The sequence below is a fragment of the Cupressus sempervirens genome, chromosome 10, assembly GCF_028749045.1.
Source record: "Cupressus sempervirens isolate cs-2001-9-10 chromosome 10, ASM2874904v1, whole genome shotgun sequence".
NCBI lineage: Eukaryota > Viridiplantae > Streptophyta > Pinopsida > Cupressales > Cupressaceae > Cupressus > Cupressus sempervirens.
The window spans coordinates 599,625,433-599,648,438 of NC_143127.1; the positions used below are offsets into that span (position 1 = coordinate 599,625,433).

At 38.6% G+C, this 23,006-nt stretch overlaps 1 protein-coding gene across 1 annotated transcript in view; it reads right to left on the bottom strand.

The window, feature by feature from the left end:
• Positions 1-2,264: 2,264 nt before the first annotated feature.
• LOC149535289 (Cytidine/deoxycytidylate deaminase family protein) overlaps positions 2,265-23,006 on the bottom strand; it is a 140,094-nt gene continuing 119,352 nt past the window's right edge. Inside the window, exon 3 of the mRNA XM_089805217.1 lies at positions 2,265-3,106. Coding sequence (XP_089661343.1) covers positions 2,440-3,106 — 667 coding nt within the window. The 3' untranslated portion in view covers positions 2,265-2,439. The remainder of the gene's footprint in view (positions 3,107-23,006) is intronic.

Consider the following 23,006-nt stretch of genomic DNA (forward strand, 5'->3'; position numbering starts at 1 on the left):
CAGATTGTAAATCTATAACTAAATTTGAAAATATTTAAGTTCTTAGTTTAGTATTTTATTATTAATAAGTCATAATGGTGACTAAGGGAAAAATAATAAAGTAGCAACAAAATTTCTTCTTAGGCAACAAGTTGTAAGTTGCAACATAAAAGGTGCTCTTAATATTTTAATGAGAAAATAATTCTCATGGTTCAATTTGTGAGGGAATATATTATTTTTGATAAAGTTCAATGTAAATTAATAAAAGATTGCCTTAGACATTCGAACTCTTGGAGGGATAGGGCAAATGAAATAAAAGAAGCTTTGGGGGCCATTTTTCCATTATCCAGGTTTTATTTTTACTTGTACAATCTGAAGGAGGAGCTCTGTGAAGGATTTCTACAGCAGTGGATTTCAGGGAGCAAAAACCTTTAGAGGAAATCCAAAGTTGGGTGTAGCCCCAGCTCTCCAGGTGACAAATCACAAAATACAACATAGAACAACATTAGTTTCATATTGGCATCAATTTGGGTGAAGGAATTTTCCAGATCAATCATTGTTGAGGACAGATTTGTGGTATCAGAACTCAGATTGTGTTGTTGAATTATCTAACTCCAGTTAATTCCAGCTTGGGGGTGCAGTCTAGGGTTATCACAATTGTTTCCAGTTTCAATGTGGAGCAAGAAGAGGTAGAAATCAGAATACTGGACGTCTAAGTTGGGTTGAATTATAGTTTACAGTCTGAAAGGATTTAGATAAGACATTAGCAGCAAGAAAAAGCACCAATTACTCCCCATTGTAGCACCCCAAACTCCATCCGATATTTCCCATCTTGGACGCTGAGCAAGCACGCAGTGAAATTAGTGCATAGAACTTAGCAATTTTCATATTTTAAGTGTTTAACGACTGCAGAAGTTATCCCAGGAGCTGCCAGCAAGGAAACAATCAGATTTGTAGCCTTACAGTCCAAATTTGGAACTCCAAACCCTCCTCAACTGAACAACATTTTACAGCAGCAAGCTAACATCTATAACTTCTGAGATTTTTTACCTCTGCATCCACATCATTGCTTTGGCGTAGAAAAAGTCAGGGAATATAGACCAGATACTATCCCTTGTGCAGTTCAGGAAGTCTGATCTGTGTTCAGATCACCTGGTATGATTGGATCAGGATTTATGAATAAATAAAAATCAGATTTTGTTCATGACTTGGTTCTTGTCTTTGGCATTAAGTTAAAAAATTTAGTTGGCTAGTTTTAGCAATGTTAATTTACAAGCACTCTGCAAATTATAATCAAAAACACAAAAAAGAAAATAAATAAGAAAAGAAACGGAAAAAAAAAAACAGAATTTGCAGAGTCGTATTCTGGGCGTGGCTATAACATTTGCGCTGCAATTTTATATTATTGTTTCGTGATTCTCTAACAACAAATTCCTCTAGCTTTCTGGGTATGTGGATATCATTCAGAAAAAATAGATCTCATTAAGGGTCACTTTTTCATTAAGACTTCAAAGGTGTGAAGAACAGGAAATTCTATAGAGTACGTGACCTGGTCAGCCATGAAACATGTATCTTTCAAAAAATAAATTATTTTTATAGTAGACAGCCTTTTCACCTTGTCCTGGAAAGACTGCAAATATTAAATCTGTTGCTCTTGGATCACAATCGTGTTGCAGAATTCTGGACTTTTTAGTTTTGAGTTCCATTTAACATCGGTTCTTTACAGGAACATTCCAAAATCAGACTCATTCAAGCAAGGCCTGATCCAACTAAATATTTCCTTGCCATGTGACTAAATGTTCCGTACGCAAAACCATTTCAGTTCCTAGAACCCTTTAAAGGTGAAAGAAGGCCTACAAGAGTCTTCTTAGGGTATAAGTTTCATTTAGAAGTATTATAATTTCTTATCTGTTAATCTTCTTCAACGAATATTGATATGATGTGTACTGGTGAACATGGTTTGTTGATATCTTGAATAATTGCCATGAAAATATTTAGATGATATATGGTACGAAAAACACAAATGGTGTGAATTGGACCTTGACATTGGACTTGTTGATGTCAGTCGCTGACTGTGTCATTATGTCTATCCAATAGAAAGGCTGAAGTGGATCATTTGATGTGCAAGTCCCACAGTATTTAATACTCGGTCTTATTCTTTTAACTCAACCAAAATATTACAGGATACAACCCATACATTTATACAGCTAATTCACAAAAAGGTGAATTTAACTCTTTACCTCATAACAGTAACCTGCATGCATAGAAGATCCAACAGTATAGGATTTAATACACAATTACTGTCAGTCCTATTTTATTTCAACATTTCAACTTGAAAAAATATTTTGATTTGATAGTTGATTTTTAAACTTATTCCGTTCACAAACATGTTCATACTGAACAAGTATGCATCCCCAGGCCCCATTGGTATCTAATATGAGAGACTTATCAATGTACTCTTTAATTCCCACTGTAACAGAAATCCTTCAGGAAGTATCCCTCAACCAATGCAACATCCTTTGACATTCTTGTTGTTAATCTGTTCAGTTTTCTGGGAGGAATATTGATATTCAATTCACTCTTCTTTATACCAGATATCAAAGGAAAAATTGTTATTATTAATTTCTGAATAGCTTCATCCTCCATAGCCTGCTTGCCAAAGAAATTCTCCCTGCCAAAAGATGCTAAACCTTTTGATTCAAGTAGAACAGAGCATAAGCCACGTTCATTACAGACATCTAGAATTGAATCAAGATCTAGCCTCTTCAGTATGATTACATCCACACCCTTTTGTCTCAGAAGCATCTCCATAGATTGACCACTTTGTTTTCCAGCATTTTGCACATCATCTACAATACTTCTCTCATCTGCTAACACCAAGGTTGGAGAAAGATTAGTGTTAAAAACAAATGAGTCAATAGGAAAGTCAAATTTTCTGGTAACTACTATCCTCAGAGGCTGTTTTGCCCCTGCTTCAGAAGAAAGAAGTGTTGGATTGTCAAACAACGCGTGATCTGAAACAATTACACCATCGTATTCCTTTAACAGTTCTGAATAGTAACCCCCTTCCTCCACTGCACCATCTCCAAGATAATCTAGCATTCCACCATCCAGTGACATTGATAACCTACAATTTCACAGAACAGCAAAGTGAAAAAGGATATTGAATGCCTATATGATGGACAAAAAGCAGAGTTCAAATGAATTACACCACAGACCTTGAGCAATTAATCCTTCCCAGCTTCAGAATATGAAAGAGAGGTCATGAGAAGAAAGGAAAGATCTTCATAGGCTTCATAAAGGTGTTCTACACTACACAGAGACAAACTAGGGGCTATGATGAATAAGCACAGCCTCCAATTCTCCTAGTGATTGTAGAGTGGAAATATCACTCAAGGCCACAGAGATATGGCAATCATACAGAATAACACAATTGAACATAAACAGAACAGAGATGGGATAGAATCATGCATGTGGGATATTATAATAACAATTTCCTGCTTAAAGATTAAAAAATCATAGCTGCCTTGAGATAAGGGAATACAGGTACTGATACAAAGATGTGAATAAGGATGCCATTGATATTAGGATACATGAGTAAACAACTGAAGGTACAGCTATATTTATGAATAAATGTAATCACCAAACATTGTGGATAAAGGGACAGGGACATCATTCTTATTTGTATACTGGAGTTTTCAGTAAAAATGCAAAAAGAGCATTGTAAATATTGAATGCAGCAGATAATGCAGTTTACAAGCAATCTAGCTAGAAAGAGAACAGGGTGAAGAATACACGTAAAATATTGCATACGTGATACAGATTATAAAACAGGCAAAGGAATTGAAGCATAAAACTATACATAAGAATTACTCCAAGCATACTTGTTGCATGGTGTAGAGCACATTTCCTTATCACATAAGTTAACACAGTATAGTTACGAAGTTTATAATTGCAAGTTAAGAAATGTTTAAGTGATATATACAAGTGATATTGCATGGATAAAATAAATTGTTCTGGAAAAAAGAAATCAAGCTTAGCCTCAAATGGAGCAATGCCCAATGAAGAACTTTTATTTGATTCAACGTAACAGATTAAATTTCAAAGATCATACAAAAAGAAATAAATGCAAACACTGTACTCAATGCTTGAGTAGAGAAAATATGGTAGAAGACAGTTACCAAAAAAATATTCTCTCTGTAAAGTCAAATTAAGATATATCAATATTAAGATGATCAATTGTAAAGAAAGACAAAGTATCTGATTTCACTTTCAAATAAAATGCAAAACTACTAAATAGCAATTTGATATATAACAGATCTCAAGCACTCAAAGTGTTGGGTGGAAATTTTGTCGCTGTAACTACAACTTACAAAACTGTGGATGTTTTGCAACTGAAACATTTTAGGATCAATTTAAAAATAGTGGTTCCAGCCACAGCATGTGCGACACAGTCTCTCCTACTTCTCAGGGACGGATTCCCCCTCTTATCGCTAGTGGAATCAACAAAACACTTAACTACTAAGCTAAATCAGGTTGAGACCTTCATCCTCGTCTCATATTTCAGAAAGATGTTACAATTACAATACAATCATAGAGCAATAGTGTAATTCACTTACAAAGTATTTGTTGGAGCAATATTTCCAATAAATAGAAGATATGACGTAAAAATAATCTTTAGCGTACCATCATTTTATGTAACCACGAAACTCCTGAAAGCTCAAAGTCTTCCCATGGCTCCTTAAGAGATTTTCAGAATAAGAATGAAACACATGTGCAGCTCAAAGTCTCCAACACGTATTCCACCCTACATGTACAAATGAAGAGGACAAAGCAGCACAAAGTTTGCAAGATATTCCCTTTCTTGAATGTCCTATGTTAATCTCAGACTTGATAAACAGGTCAAAGTCTACAAGACCAAATCTGAAACCAAATTATAACTCTGAACGCAATATGCAGCTCAAAGTCTACAAGATTGAGTTTAAATCCCTTTTGAACAAAGCATCAAATCTCACAATCAACTTAAGAAAATTTCATCACATTACAGCTTGGATTGACACAAAGTCTCAAAACAACCTGTCTCTCTTATTGAAAGCAATCTAATTACATCTAAACTCAAAGATTTAAAGTGCATGTACAAACTGGCAGAGTTTTATTGTCTTGCCAAAAGATGAAAATAACAATAAGGCTCCCTCCTATATATAGATGAGGAGCTGGGAGAGATGGGGAGAGACGCAGCAAAGTTGGACCTATTCCCTAACTAACTTTGACTTATTCAAACTCCAAGTCCTAATGTACTTGACCTACAATTTAAGTACATACAATGACTTTGCATGTGAAAAGATCACTTGCAATTACAACTTGGTTCTTTTAGGTGGTTCAGGATGGTTCTATACAGAATATGTAGGACGGTTCTCACCAGTACTTTTGTCTACCATGACTAATAATCATAACCAAACACAATATACAGCTAATACAATACCATATGATGAGAATTGAATGATATCTTTCATTAATTCCAAAATCTTCCATACAAATCTTCCTTATCTTTACTTGGATCTGTTCTTATATACTATTCCTATTGGTTAAGTAAACAAACACACATCGCTTCACTACAACTAATTACCCAACTCTCCTACTAACAAATTTTAACATTAAGTATACTAATAATTTATTACTGACCTACATTAAACCCCTCCCCCTTCCTCCCCCCCCAAAAAACCTATTCGTCTTCTAGACAACTAAGACAAAAATGAGCCAACCAAATCACAATGTTTGCTAAGAGGATGGTTGTGAGGACGTCCTTGGAGTGGTGGCTCGTGTCTACTGTTGTTTCAGAAGTTTCAAGTCCCTTCCTGCGGCTAGTTGCTTTGCTTGTGTTGTCTGCAGTAGCCTTAGTGCATCTATTTTGTCCTTTCTACCATGGCTAGCTTCTCTGCTTGTGCTGCTTTCTCCAATCCCCATTCGGTTTTTAACTATTGTATTTTTGTTTCTAAGAGAGCTCGTCTCCTTTAGATCTATGTTGCCTCCCTCGTTACCTACTGTAGCTCCATAAAAGTGGTTCTGAATGTTTGCTCCATCTGCGCTAATATAGGTATGATGGGTGGTTGTCTCATGTACGTATGTACTACTTGGGATGTCCTCCATTTTCCCATTTCTTCCTCCATTTTGCCTCCCACTCCAAGAAGTGTGCAAAATTCCTCATATCATCCGCTCTACATAAATTTCAGCAATGATTTCATTTCCTTTACTACCACTCCCATATCTGACTCCTTTTCTTTTTTTATTATCTCTTATGTAGTCTATCTTATGACATTTAATTCTGCTAGGAATTTTTCTATTGTATCTCCAAATGATAGTAACCCCCTTTCTGTCATCCCTCCTCTGTCATTTGTGTGTCCACTTTCAGCTTCTATTCTATCTTCACCCTCCATTTGTTGATCATATTGCTCCTTGCATAGGTCTCCCATCCTCATCAAAGTAGGTGAGGGTGGGCGTGCTTCTTTTACTGCTATCTGAAATTTTTCCAATAGCTTATCCGCTTCATCGATCGTACCCTCCTCCCCTCCTTGTCCAGGGTTACTTTCTTGGTGACTATTTGGTTCTTGCTCCTGTCGTGTCTTTTCTCTACTAGTTTCAGCAAGTGTGATGTAATGTCCCCTTCTCCGCGCTAGACCTAATGGCGCATTGTTGGTCTATCTTTCCATCTAGATAGGTTAATGGCATTTATTCTTAGGATGCCAACCAGTCACAGGAGTCTATTTGGTTTCATTGAAGGAGATATTTAAAGTGGGAACTTCTAAAGCTTAAGTCACTTTATTTTATTAAGTTGATTTATAGAGTACTTTATCATTTAAAGTCACTTTATGACAAAAACGACTTAAGTGACTAAAAGACAAAATAGGCTTTTATCTCACATTGTTCAGTTGTTTGCAACTCCCCTCACTTCAAGGTTATAAAAGAAATTATTTGCATTGGGATTTACACCATGAATTATATCAGTATATTGAATATGAAATCGGTTGCTTAGATGTGACTAGCTTTCTTAAGGACGAACCCCCCTAAGAATTGAGTGACTGGACATAACCCCAGTACCTCCACAAAGACTATCTTAGGTCCAAGTCAAATTTGCAGCACAAGTCTTCTATTGGAGTCAACATTTAGGAGAAATCAGGTAGCAGTCATACCATTTGCAGTCCTTATTCTAACTGATTACAAGCATATGTTCAATCCCAATATATTAGTGGTTGTGGAAGACATACAGTATCAATAACGGCAGGGAGTGGTATTAGTACGCTCACGAAAACCTACCCAAGGAGGCCAGGTCTTAGACGACATGGAATAATAATGGTATGGGGTGAATACCATGCGTGATACAGCAGTAAGCAGAGGTGACAACGTCAGTATCAATCCAAGGTCAGCATAGCTCTCTCTCTAGTCACGTCATCATGAGCCGGTTGCACGGAAGGCATTTCCTACAACATGACCTCCAGTATAGCCTGAGCCAATCACAACATCTGATTTCGTCTGACTGCGAGTCACACATCACGTGCAGGGTTCACTCCCATTAGATTCGAGTTTACTAGCAGTTGCATCAAAGGGGATTAGAGGGTCACAGACCCAAACGCGCTACCTCAGAATTTATGAAGTTGAATGAATATAAAATGATGGTGCAAATAAAGAAATTTTAGCCCAACCGGAAAGTCTTCGACAGCCAACTCACTACGACTGCTCCAAGTTCATTTCATTTAATTCCATAACTTACTTGCTTAGCTAATGTCCCATGTCTTCAAACCGTGGAATATAAATGCTTGATTATTGCGGAATACTTGTATTACAATAGGTCATTAATGGCTGAAATGAGTCCTTAGTATAATGCATTTTTGGAGTTTGGTTAAATTTCAATATTGATTTTTGTTCTAGCTTTTGCATTATATTGGTCTTCCTTGTTATTGTATTGCATTTCTAGAATCTGTATATTACAGTGGTATCAAAGCCATAAGTCCTGCCAACTTGTGGGAAAGATTATTAACGTAACAGGTTGGATTAAATAGGAAAAATGACAATTTGCGTGAGGAGGAAACCTTATAAATTTAGTCACTTCCAACCTGAACAGGTAGAATCTTCAGATCAGATTGACATTGAGGATACTTATTCAATTGATGAGGAGTTAACTTTTGTGACAAGTGAACAGGTTGAACAAGTACAGGACACTCAACTGGCATGTAATGAGAATGAACAAGAACGAGAAGTGAGGGAAACCTTGCGGGTTATTAGAGATGGGCAGAATAATACTGCTACTGCACTTCAGTAACTTACAAGTGCTATGCAACAATTAGCTTCGCCTCACAGGGTAGCACCGAGTCATCACAGTGGAGATGGTAGTGTGGCAGGATCACCTCGAGCTGCTAGGGCCCCCACACAAAACACGGACAGGCCTTTGATGCCCGTTTTTAATGTAGAGGAAGAGGTAGCACCACCCGCGGCACCAGCGTTATTGTCGGATAACATTATGGCTATGTATGATGAATGGGATTTATTCCCTAATGTGGTTAAGTAGAATTTGTCCTTTGTTCAATACTTAAATCAAAAAAGGGAAACAGAGAGACCACAGGAAGACAGGAGGCCTAGAGCACAGAATAGGGACTTGAAGCACACCATGAACAAACTATCTCTCCCCATTTTTGATGGCAGAAGTAAGACATCCGCGAGAGCTTGGATTCACAAGGTAGACACCTACCTAACACTTAAGCCCATGTCAAAGACAGAAGCCATTAGATTCGCCACAATGCATTTAGAGGGAGCGGCATATGATTGGTGGCATCATGGGCTGATCACCCAGGATCATGGTCTCATTACGTCTTACGAGACTTTCTACTCTAAGCTGATCACTCACTTTGACAGTAACGACAGTGAGGTCTATTACAGGGATTTGGCGTAGTTGTGACAAGGTGGATCTCTAAATGACTTCATTGATGGGTTTCATCAAATTTCGGTGATGGTTTCGGATATGTCAAAACATCATAAGGTAATGTTGTTTACTGAGGGTTTACAAGACAGATATAGAGGTTTGGTTAAGGTCCTTAAACCAAACATTTTGGATGATGCTATTAAGAACGCACATGATCTAGACTCACCCTCTTCGATACTATAGCCTCCTAAGAAACCTTATATGGGGTCGACTTCGTTCCAAAAGAACAAGAACCAACAGAAGGCTACTCCTCCCAGGCTGGACTTCGAGACACGGAATGAACTCAGGAGGAAGAAGCTATCTTTCACTTGCAGGGAGCCATGGACACTAGATCATAGATGTCTTGGCAAAGGCAAAATACATTATGTCGAGGTACTCTCAAAGGAGAAGGATGAGCAGCAAGAGGGCAGCGATGTTGATGGCAGCGATGAGGAAGAAAGTGAGGAGTGGCCACCTAGGGAGAGAAAGAAGGAATCCACTTAGCGATCCCACGGGACATCCCTTTCATTTGAAGGGAGTAGTTAAAGGACAACATATTGTATGTCTTTTAGATACAGGTGCATCACATAACTTCATAAGCACACACTAGGTTACAAAGAGAAAGTTACAGATTGATGATATACCCAAATTCAAGGTTAGAGTGGCAAAAGGTGAGAGATTGAGGTGCACAGGGAAAGTGCCAGGACTTCCGATTCACTTTGGTGACTTTCTTCTTGAGGCAGATTTTTATGTGGTTGATTTGGATGGATTAGATGCCATGTTGGGAAGACAGTGGTTGTAGACTATTAGTAGGTACATAGTTGATCATGATAAGATCCAGCTAGAATTCTTACAGGATGGCCGACAAGTGATCCCCAAGGCTATGTCAGAGGATGAACCCAGGTTGATTTCAGCCCACGAGATGGAGGCTATTATGAGGCATGATGACATGGAGTGGGCAGTACACTGTTTCATTTCCTCTAAGGCTACCTTAGACTTAGGACAGCAGATTCATATTGACATTTAGTCTGCTTAAAAAGCACAAGAGGGTTTTTGAGGACATACCTCCAGGTATTCCCCCATATAGAGGGTTTGAGCATATCATTGAATCAGAGGAGGAAAACCCGTCATCACTACACCTTATCGTCATCCCAGGCACTATAAAGAGGAGATAGAAAAGACGATTAAGGAACTCTTAGACATGGGACACATCAGACCTAGCTTCAGTCCCTTTGCTTCTTCAATCATATTGATGAAGAAGGATGGCACTCTTCACATGTGTGTTGATTACTGTGCCCTCAACAAGAGGACCATCAAGAATAGGTACCCTATTCCTCGCATTGATGAGTTACTGGATGAACTACATGGGGCAGTTTATTTCTCGAAGATAAACCTCATATCTAGATACCATCAGATACGGGTTCGCGAGGAGAATGTGTATAAGACAGCTTTCCGATGTCACTATGGACACTACGAGTTCTTGGTTATGTCATTTGGACTCAACAATGCGCCAGCTACATTTCAGTCATGTATAAACCATATTTTTACAAAACAACTGTGAAAGAGCGTATTAGTATTTTTTTATGACATCTTGGTTTTAAATAGAACTTGGGAGCACTTGCAACATCTAGATGAGGTACTTAGTATTATGGAGGGTCACTCATTGTTTGCAAAGGAGACAAAGTGTGAGTTTGGATTGACCAAGATTCTTTACCTTAGTCACATGATTGGTGCAGGTGGAGTGAAGGTACACCAGGAAAAGATTCAAGCAATCCTAGATTGGCCACCATCGAGGAACGTATCAGATTTGAGGGGCTTCCTTGGTCTTTGCTCTTATTAGAGGAGGTTCATTAGAGGCTTCTCACAGACAAAAGCTCCCCTCACCGATCTGGGGGCATTCAGGTGGACAATTGATGCAAAGGTGACCATAGATAAGCTCAAGAAGGTGATGAGCACATGCTCGATTTTGGCACTGCCAGATTTCTCTCGCCCTTTTGTACTAGAGTGTGATACTTCAGGGAGCAGAATTGGCACAGTTCTGATGTAGAATAGGCATCCGATAGCCTATGAGAGAAGGAAACTCAAGGATAGTGAGAGATTGTACTCCACCTGTGACAAGAAAAATGTTGGCCATTATGCACGCTTTAGCCAAGTTTAGACAATACTTGGCAGGTGGCAGATTCACGATTAAGACGGATCACAAAAGTTTGTGCTACTTCTTAGAACAAAAGGATCTAAATGAAAGACAACAAAAGTGGGTTAGCAAGATTCAGGCCTATGATTTCGAAATTGAGTATGTCAAGGGTAAAAACAATGTAGTTGCTGATGCGCTTTCCAGGAGACCTTTAGTAGTAGAATGTTGTGTCATTTCCAAGATATTTGCAGATTAGAAGTCCCAGTTGTTGGTTAATTACTCTAAGAATACTCAAGCGTGTCAGATTATGGATGGATAGCTTCAGGACAGCAGGTACAAGGTAATTGATGATGTGATTTTTTATAAGGATAGGATCTACCTCATACCAGAATCTAAACTAAAAGGAAAGATTATGGAAACTCTTCAAAATGCACCATCAGCCGGACACCCAGGTTTAGTCAAAACCTATAGACAAGTCAGGGAAAAGGTTTTCATGGAAGAGCCTCAAGGACAATGTCCTTTGGCATTTCAGAGAATGCCGGATTTGTCAGTAGAACAAATTAGAGCATGAATTTCCAGTCAGACTACCACAGCCTCTTCCTATTCCAACGCAGAAATAGGAAAGTATCTCCATGGACTTTATTACAGGGTTGTCAAGGGTATGGTGGTGGATAGATTGACTAAGTTCACTCACTTCTTTGCTATAGCAGCAGATTGGTCGGCCTCTCGAGAGGTTTTTCATCTACATGGTCTTCCTCGAACCATTGTGAGCAACAGGGATAGCAAGTTTCTTAGTACTTTTTGGCAAGAACTATTCAGATTGGCAGGTACGGAGTTGACACCCAACACGAGTTACCACTCCCAAACGAACGGGCAAACTGAGATAGTAAACAAATGGGTGGAGGGTTATCTCTAGAACTATGTAGCAGGACAGCAGATAGCTTAGGTTAAATGGCTATACCTAGGGGAGTATTGCTACAACTCCTCTTACCACATGCCCATCCGGATGACTCCATTTCGAGCTCTCTATGGCAGTGAGCCTCTATCATTCGTAGATCTAGCCTTGTAGGACAACAGGGCACCACTAGCTAGGGATTGGATACAGGATCAGCAAGACATTCTCAGATCTTTTCAAGAGAACATTCTACAGGCTTAGAATCAGCAAAAGATGTATGTTGATCATTGTTGGACAGAGCGGAGTTTTGAGTTGGGTGACATGGTTTATCTTCGTCTCCAACCTTACAAGCAGAGCTCCTTGAAGAAGAGTGGGTCTGGAAAACTTCAGCCTAGATTTTATGGTCCCTATCGCATGACTTGAAGGGTCAGGGAGGTCGCTTATGAGTTGGACTTACCAAATGATGGCAAAATTCATAATGTTTTTCACATTACTTGCCTCAAGAAAGTAATTGGTCAGCATGTAGTACCCTCCACTGGATTGCCCCCACTTGATGTGAAAGGGAAAGATTCGTTGGAAGCATTTTCCATATGAAGATGCCACTTGGGAAGGCAAATCAATCCTGCAGCATTCGACACTGAGATTGCTTAAGGGCAAGCAATCCTAGGAAGGGAGGATTATAATGTCCCCTTCTCCACGCTAGACCTAATTGCACATTGTTGGTCTATCTTTCCATCCGGATAGGCTAACGACATTTAGTCTTAGGATGCCAGCCATTCACAGGAGTCTATTTGGTTTCATTGAGGGAGATATTTAAAGTGGGAACTTCTAAGGTTATAAAAGAAAGTATCTACATTGGGATTTAAACCATGAAAATGATATTCATTATATTGATTATGAAATCAGTTGCTTAGATGTGACTGGCTTTCTTAAGGACGAAACCCCTTAAGAATTGAGTGACTAGACATGGCCCCAGTATCTCAACGAAGACTATCTTAGGTCCAAGTTGAATTTGCAGCACATGTCTTCTATTGGAGTCAGCATTCAGGAGAAATCAGGTAGCAGTCGTACCATTTGCAAACCTTATTCTAACTGATTACAAGCATATGTTCAATCCCAATATATTAGTGGTTGAACAAGACATATAGTATCTATAACAACGAGGAGTGGTATTAGTACACTCACGACAACCTACCCAAGGAGGTTGGGTCTCAGATGGCATGGAATAATAATGGTGTGGGGCAGATACCATGCGTAATATAGCAGTAAGCAGAGCTGACAAAGTTAGTATCAATCCCAGGTCAACATAGCTTTCTCTCCAGTCACGTCATCGTGAGCAGGTTGCACGGCAGGCATTTCCTACAACGTGACCTCTAGTATAGCCCGAGCCTATCACGACATCTGATTTGGTCTGGTTGCGAGTCACGCATCACGTGCAGGGTTCACTCCCATCAAATTCGAGTCTGTTGGTAGCTGCATCGAAGGGGATTAGAGGGTCATCGACCCAAACACGCCACCTCAGAATGTACGAAGTTGACTGAATGTAAAACGATGGTGCAGATAAAGAAATGTTAGCCCAGTTGGACAATCTTTGATAGCCAACTCACCACAATTGCTCGAGGTTCATTTCATTTAATTCCATAACTTGCTTAGCTAATGTCCCCTATCTTCAGACTGTGCAATATAAATGCTTGATTATTGTGGAATACTTGTATTACAATAGGCATTAATGGCTGAAATGAGTCCCTAGTGTAATGCATTTTTGGAGTTTGGTTAAATTTCACTATTGATTTATGTTCTAACTTTTGCATTATATTGGTCTTCCTTGTTATTATGCTGCATTTCTGGAGTCAGTATATTACATGTGATCACTAGGGAAAATGTTTGGGCCATTTTTATTCCCTATGGAGTGGTGATTCTAATGGTATCTATTGCCTTTTTATGTGATATGATATCTACCACCTTGGCATGTGGTATCTGCTCTGTGGAGACTAACGATGCTACAAATGAAAGTTGTGATGGAGTGAATACTATACTTTTGGCTACCCAGTCTGAAAATGGTGGTCCTCTTTCACCCCAGTTTGTTGTCCTATTGATTCCTACTTCCTCTTACACCGCACGACTGATCTCCCAAACAGGTACCATGCGATTGGTTTTGTTGATGTGCTCCGTAGAGGAGTCTTCTGGTGGCATCATACAAGTACCTCCTCCACTTGGCTATGTAAAAATGGTCCCTTTGCATCCATGATCATAGGTCACATGGTCCCCTCCTTCACCCATACGCCATACTCGCCCTCAATGTCGGCTGATATGAATGTTGTGTCTTGGACTTCCTTGTCTCCACAAAATTTTATTGCCTTCTCAAGTAGGACTCTTGGCAGGGACCCTCCATCCATTGGTAGGAATGTGACATCTCTAGGTGTTCCTTTGATAGCATCACTTATGATGTGTTCACTTCATTTCCCTCTAAACTTCAAGATGTGTCTAGATATCTGTATCTTTTGTTCCCTCTCTATCCAAGGTTTCTTCTTCGTCCGTGTTCCGTATATTGGTGGAAGCTTCCTTCCCTACCCTTTTTTCCCTTGGTTATCCACTACCAACATTAAATGTGTCAAGGTGCAAGCAATAACTCATTTCAAGTCAGTCGGGTTCCCCTCTACCGGAATGAATGTTCACCAATGCTCTGAAGCTACCTCTGTGCAAAGGGCCTCTAAAAACATGGTTATGGCATGGTGGGCCATGTAATAGGTTTTGTGCCTTAGCTCCAAAAATTCATTCGCTCATTCTTAAAGTAGTTGAGCCCAGTTATAAATCCTTCCCATATTCAGTCCATTTACCAAGGGTGCCATCCATATGCTTATATCATAGGTTCGGTTCCCTCCTGTGAGCTTGCTTTTGATCAAATCTACGATGCATCTTCATTCTGTGTTGGCTATAAAGGATTTTTTCAAACCCCTATTGTTATTTTTACTCCAAATGTTGTCCCATTCTTTCTCTATAAGGTCATCTCTAAATCAGTTGGAGCCATTTTTTCTTTTCTTCTATTGACATTTTGGATGGGGATTTTGTTGGTTTTTGCCCTCTATTTGGGACTCCAAAAATTTTGCTCACTTCTTTTGGCGAATAAGAAGCTGTAACAGTTTGTTGCAGGTACTGAATTATAGACTTGTGCCCTTTCTTATCATACCCAACAATCATTGTTCTAAGCACAAACTCAAATTCTTTCAAATCAAAGATAGGCATAAAATAATTTTGTCTACCTCTGCTTTTTGTAATGTGGCCTTCAATGGGTGATTATCTTCAGTATTCTCCCACCATGCATGACATTCACTTCCATAAACACTTTCAAATGTGATATTAGTTGTTGTGGATTTTTCTTCATTGCTCTTCCCCTTTACTTTCCTCTTTGTGGAAGCCATGTGTTTTAACTTTTATCTACAACCTAATATCTTTTTGTGAGTTTATAATTGTGCCTTTGCTAAGATTCCCTGTGTTGGTTTTCACCATCTTGTTAAGTGTTTTAAATGCATTGTCCCCACTTTCAGTTATGCCTTCTCCCTTCCAATGATTGTTGTCCGCGTATCTTCCGCCTATAATTAGCTTCCTCTTGTCTACATCAATTTCCGATTGTATGGCTCGTATGGTCTTTATTATTATCTTCAACCGTATGTTGCCCCTTGCTACAATCTTATCGTACGACACTTCTTGCCACAATCCTTCCATACAGTACCTTCTGCCACTATCTTGTTGTATAGTGTCGTCTATCACATTCTTGTTGCATGGTGCCTCCTATCATACGACTTGACTTGTTATTTGGTTGGTATGGTTTGCTGCCATACAGTTTGCCCATGTACCTTCTATTATACCGCTGTCACAACATCTCTTATCATAGGGTCTATTAAAGCTCCTCCTAGTGTACGAGCCCAAAATTTTATGGATTGTGCAGTCCATACGAAGTGTGTCCTATGCTATTAGTCCTTGCTAGTTGGCATACGCAGCTTACTAGTTCCCTCCTTAGGTTGTACAGCCTCCACTTGTACCCCTCTTCCTTCTGAGTTTCTCCCAACATACGGTCTCGTGCTTTCACTTTTGATTGAGTTTCTCTCCCCATAGGTGGTTTTATAATTGCTTAGTAAGGTTAGGGTTAGCCGCTTAAGTGATTCAATGCTCCCTTTTTCCCCTTATTAAGCACTTTTTTATTACATTCATTTTTTCTTGCTTGTCTCCTTTTTCTCTCTTTCGTTTTATTCTCCTTAAGTGCATTTCAACGTCCATTATCCTACTTGGATGCTTTGTTTGTCTTATTGTGTTTAAGGATTGGCTTTCATGTTTTGTCTCCTCTTTGAGCATATTAATTTGAAATACCACATTCCTTTATGAACTTTGAGCTTTGATCCATTTACTGGGTCTCTTATAGGATTATTATCCAGTGTAGACAATTTCACAGGGCCATTTGCTCCAACCTCCCTTATTTTGTAGGGTCCTAACCACCGGATTCTGATTTTCCTGGTCAGAGTTCATTACGATATTTAAGTACAAAATTGTCTTGCCTAGAAGTTCAATCTTCGTAAGTGTCTATCATGCCAAAACTTCCTCCCTCTTTGGGTCACTTTCGTCACCAGTTGTGTTGTCATCCTTCTTTTATCTAGCTTCAGTAGAGTATTGAGCCACTCCTTCAAGTTTTCAATCTCTCCCAACGATCCTTAGGTTTGGAACTATGAACTCTACTAGCATTACTACCTCCTGCCCATACATTAATTGGAACGGAGTTTGTCTAGATGTGGCTTTATTATTAGTACGGTAATCCCACAATATTGTCGGAAGCCTATCTTTCCAATAAGTTTTCTCTACTCCACATGTTTTATGCAAAACAAATACCAATACTTTGTTTGTCGCTTCCACCTAGTCGTTGGCCCTTGGATAGTACGAAATGGAAAGTGTATGAAAAAGCTTGAGTTTTGTTGTCATTGTTTAGATGACTTGATTTACAAAATGCACTCCTCTGGCACTAGTGATCTGAATGGGTATTTTGAACCGAATTACTATCTGTTTGCATAGAAATCTTGTCGTACACAGTCTTGTATTATCTAGGAGAGCCCTTGTTTCTACCCGCTTTGTAAGATATTCAATGGCCACTATTACATGTCTACATTTCTGCATGTTACTCATTTTTAAGTGTCCCACAAAATCTATTCCCCACCTCTCAAATAATTCCTATGGTTGTGATGGAAAAAGAGGCATAAAGTCCCTGTTTGATGGTTTCCCTACTCTTTGACATGTGTCACAGCTCAGCACCTACTCTCAGGCATCCATATGTAAGCTTGGTCACCATAGTCCGGCTAGTAAGACTTCGCATGTCATAGCATTTGGTCCCATATGGCCTCCTGCAAGTCCTTCATGGGGTTCTCTAAGTACCCCTAGAATATCTTCTTCCACTACACATCTTTTCAACTAGGGTATTTTTTAGTGGCGAATATTCATAGTTTGGCGAATTTTGGGATTTTTTGGTGTTGAAATTGGCGATCTGTAAGCCATTACATGGTGGCCCCATTGCCAACCATATTTTGCATTTTTCTTTGTTGGCGTTATTCGCCTTGCACTACGTCAATCTGATCATTGTCACCAATAGCATGTTCACCAACTTTTAATAAATTTGATTTGCATGCATATGGAGGGTTTCCCCGCTGTATTTAATTTTAAATTGCATTAGTTGACCCATTTCGCCCATGGTTGCTCATTTTGCATTGGAAGGGTTGGCACATTTTGCCCCATCGAAATTGGAATCAATTGATATAAATTCCAAATGGCAATTAGCCCATGAAACATTGAAAATTTTGAAAACATAAACACTCCCGCTTTTGAATTTATTTGTCTTTTCTTATCCCTAAATAGCATCTTGATTGGAATGGTTCCAAAATCAAGTTCATAGTCGAGCATTTGCAGAGGGAATTCATTGTCATACAAAGGGCCATAGACTAATGTAATAGAGTTACAATCTTGCAACACATGCAATTAGAATTCCAGGAATCCAGAGCAAGCGTAAAGGACCAAGGTATACCTTGATCATCTACTAGTTTGAGATATGTGAGTCTGCAAGCGCATTGGCTTCTTGATTAGAATTTGGGAACAATCAAGGCATATGCGAGTATGATGTTATGAGAGTCTACATTGGCATCTTGATATAAAACTTGTATCCCTTGAAGGCAAATTCAAGTCTACATTGGCATCCTAGCCCTATTGCCCAACATCATCTACATTTTGGAGATCTAAAAGTCTGCATTGGCATCTTGATTCAAGTTCATGGTCCGGCAGAGGGAGTTCATCGTGGGGAGATACTAGAGTTATAATCTCACAACACATTAAGGGTTCGTTTGGTTCATGGAATTGTAGAAATCGAGATTTCTACAAATCTCAATTTCGCTGAATCAAGGTTTTGCAAATCTTCATTCCTATTTTTGGGATTTTACTTGTACCGTTGTTTCACTTGGAAGATGAGTGAAAAGATACATTTTTATGCATAAGCTAGGAGTTGAAGGCAGACTCAAAAAAATAGTCCAATCTAATTTTTTCACTCTCCTCAAAAAGCATAACCAAGTTTTGATTTTCAATTCCTAGTTGCTAGTGGGAAGCCTAATAACCTACTTTTGTGACAAAATTAGAAGTCTAGTATTCTAAATTCCATTTTGCCAATTTTGAAACAACGCAAAATTTCTTAAATCCGGATTATGAAAAAGCCAATTCCTATCATCTTCCATGAAACAAATGGACCCTAAAGGACCAAGGTAGGCAATAATTTCTTCACACTTCATAGTATGCTCTCACATTTTGATGCCTTCTAAGTTCTAGGTTAGTAGCAATTACATATTCTACAAAAATTGACTTTTAAATTGTTGTGGGGTTGTGAAATCTTATTTCTTTTAGGTGTTTTCTTTGTATTGAATTTGGAACCTGCAAGGCATCTGCGTTTTTGGAACTCATATTTTGCTCATGCATATTCATTTTCTATAAGCAATAATTCCAATGTCTCAACCTAGACCACAAAGTTATACCCTATGCACATCTGAAGACATCCTCCAAATTAAATGATATAGGTCAAGATCAATTGCGAATGAAGGAGCTCACTTCGAGTTCTATCTTTTCCATTATCTTCACATCTTCTTTGGTGTTGGGGAGTGCATTGAAATGCCCCTTCTTGTTGTACTCCTAAAATGAAAAGTGAGAAAACATGGAAACAAGTGCTAACAGGTTCTGCAACTACATCAACTATGAACAAAAATCTAAATATCCAAGAACCAATAACAACACCTCCAAACAAATTCCTCGGAGATCCATGAGTAAAATCCATTCTATTATATCATCCTTCAAGTGCAAGACATATCCACGAAACTAGATATGCACGATAGATTATTTTATGAATGTTCTTCCTCCTCTTTTGTAGTCCGGACTGCTTTGTCTAAATGCCAATCATGGAAGAGGCATTTAGTGTTACATTAACTCACTAGCACAAGGCTTGTTATCCTAACTCAACCTTCAACGTCTAGCCTCTTCCAACAGCACTTGAAGTATTTCTATGCTTGCACTCTCACCAAAACCAACTGATCTGAATTGGAAAAGGGATTATTATTAACAAGCTTCAAAATTGATGGGCAAACATGTCTACTCAGATCACTACCATCAATGAATCTTTTGTGAACCATAGGAAATGTGTTTCACTGATACATAGGGTAAAGCTTATAATGCTAAATGACTCAATGAGAATGGCATGCACATGGGCATGCTAACACCACGTCCAGTTATCAATTTGGAGGTCACTACATATAACTTGTTTGGTTGATACACTTAAGCATTATTAATATTGCACCACATTGCACAAGGATATCTACAACTCATTTTGCTGAACCCTTATACCATTTTGAACTTGTTCCCAGATTCATAGAAGTATACCAATCACTACAAAGGGATGCAGAGCATTCTACTAAGTCTAACTGAGGCATATTACACTGTTAATCTATAAAATGGAGAACAAACACTTACAAATCTTGCTGCGCGGATGTGTGTAACTTGAAATTCAGGGAGTAGGTACATTGTGTGTTGCTCAAACTAACTCTGGAACTACGTAAGCAAAACATGAAATGTGGTAGAATGCGGATCATTAACATAACAACTCATATACTTTGTCTCTTAATGAATATATGTTTTGTCTCTTATTGTGGCCTTATGATCTTTGTCTCTGTAGTGATCTTTTTCAGTAGAGAAGAAAGAAAGGGAAAAGGAAAAAGAAGGGTCATGTTACATAATGTAGTACAAGTGGTTTACATATAACCACATTAGTGGCCAGCATGAGCAGTAGGAGGCTAGGTCAGTCAGTAGTAGAGGTAGTAGTAGTAATGATACTACTAACTATACCATACTATACTGTGCAGAGGTAGACTATACTATGATCATAAATGATAACTAAGCCTAGGCTTGTTCATGCCCATCATATGATCATGTAGTAGGAAATCCATATAATCCTTTATCAATCTTAGCTAGAGCCCCACAAACTCCTTTTCGTTCCCTTGTGACCTAATTTTGCATTCAATGATCTTTTTGTTTCCTTATACTTACCAATCATCTAGACAGTCAAGCAGTGTCAAATACAATGGATCATAGTTCCTAGACTCGCCCTGAGTCATGCGAGTCAACGAGTCGGATCACCCATACCAAGTCAAAACAACCTGCGACCCTAACCCTCCGAGTCACAATGGCTAAGTCACCTAGGTGACTCAGCTGACTCGCCTAGCTGACTCGGCTGACTCATCTGACTCAACTAACTCGCCTAGCTGACTTGGCTGACTTATTTGACTCAGCTGACTCATCTAACTCGCTTGATTTTTAATTTTAGTTTTAAAAATTTTCTTAATACATCTAAAATTTACCTTCGTACTTAAATAATCGATGCATGTGATCAAATTACCTTCTATTTCATGATGTTATTGTGTCTTTAAGCTTCATTCAATAATAGGTGCATGGAATGTTCTTTAAATCCTTAAAATCTCTAAATTTCAAGGGTTTTGTTGCTTGGCCGAGTCTAAGCCGGTTCACAAGTCGAGTTACCCTTGTCGAGTTAGAGTCGGGTCCAAGTCTCAAACTATGCAATTATTGAGCTTTTACATTGTTTTTAATTATGCTATTCACATGTCAAACCATGTCTCACATGTATATCACAACTCATGATGTTGATGCTAGACATTTATTAGCCTTTCAATAGTTCTAGAAGATTAGCTCATTTACGACAGACAAGCCCTTTGTAGGTTTCTGATTTTTTTTGGATTGTATATTTTGGTAGACAACTGACAAGCCAGAGGCTAGAGTTACAATTCTACAACACATTACACAGCAAAAAGAATTCAAGAGAAAGCGTAAAGGACTAGGGTAGGCAATAATTTCTTCACACTTCATAGTATTGCTATTAATTTTAATTCCTAACCTCAAACTAATATAACTCAGTCTCAAGGCAGTGCAAGGATTGTCAGTTGATTGAGATGTCGAGGGAGGGTGGGTCTCAAACTAATACTAGTCTCAGGGCAGTGAAGGGATTGTTAGTGGAAAGCTATATGTTGACAAGGGTAAGACTCCCCAAGGCAGTGAAGGGATTGTGAGGCCATCAAAATGCACAAAACTTAGAGATACTACCATAAAGGCTTTCTATGGAATCGGCAATGTTTCTGGTCCATCAACTTGTGCAACTGCAAGTGCAGAAGCCAATTACAGTAGCTCACCACCACCACAAGCTGGGGTTGTTATTGAGTTAAATCAAAAATGCATCAAATGAGGATGACAATGTTGGAACAGCAGAAGATGTTGTAACAAAAATGTGGAATAAGGAAATTCAGTTGGAAGAACATGCTAAGACTAAAGATAATATTGATGTTGGTAGGAAGAAAAGAAAAAGGAATGTAAAAATGGGGCAGGAGTGGGAAATGAAAAGGAATTTTAAGGTTGATTGGGTAGCAAAGTACTAGTTTATTGAACCAGTCTCAAACAATGATGAACAACCAACAAAATGCAAGTGTAGGATTTGTATCTGGAAAACTAAAAGATAGAAGTTCCAACTAAAGTTTGACACTATAGAAAAGCATATTGGTAAGGTTTATGAAAAAAAAGATGGAAAGGAAATATCAATAGTAAGATGGAAATCAAAGAAAGAATGTCATGTTAAGTATGTCATAGAATATGAAGAGCATAACAAGAGAATGGCAGTTATTAGTACTAGTAGTAGTGAAAATCCAATCAAGGTTGGGCTTCAACATGTAGCCAATGATGCAAACCTAGCAAAGACCATTTCGATAAGTGTAATTTTTCATATTTTGTCCGAAGGGCGTCCTATGAGAGACTTCACAAAATATAGTAATTTATTATCTTTTTTTAGAGCTCTTCACTATCCTATATCACATTGGTCAATAAACGTTGGATGGGAAATGGCAAATTGTCTTGCTGAGGTGGAAAAGCAAAATGTACAGGAAAGTAAAAAAATCTGAATTCATTTCATTATTCATTGTGGTAGATAACACTGCTTGGTGGTGTATGCATGTATATACTGTAAAAGAACATGTCCGTCAAGCCCGTCTACTTTGTGTTTGTAAAATGAGGGCTAATTCAACTACAGATCATTTATATTTAGAAGTTAAGAAAGCTTTGAATGGAATTTCTGGTATGGATGACTTGACAATTGCCAAGAAGTTAGTGTGTGTTGGAGTTACGGTAATGCAAGGGCAAAGTACTGGTCTTTGTGCAAAATTACAAACTAGTATTGCACCTTACATGCTTGGCATATACTACATGGCCCACCGAATGAATCTAACATATAAGATTGTAAGTGATTTTCCTAGAGTGTCAAAAGTTGAAGATCTAATCCGTGAGCTCCACTACTACTTGTTCAGAAGTCCTAAGCGTTTTGCAAAATTTAATATTTTTCAGGGAGTAATAGCAGGAAACAAGCTTCTCAAGGATGTTGAGACCAGATGGATATCTTTGCATGGACCAGTAGAAAGAATTCTAACAGAATA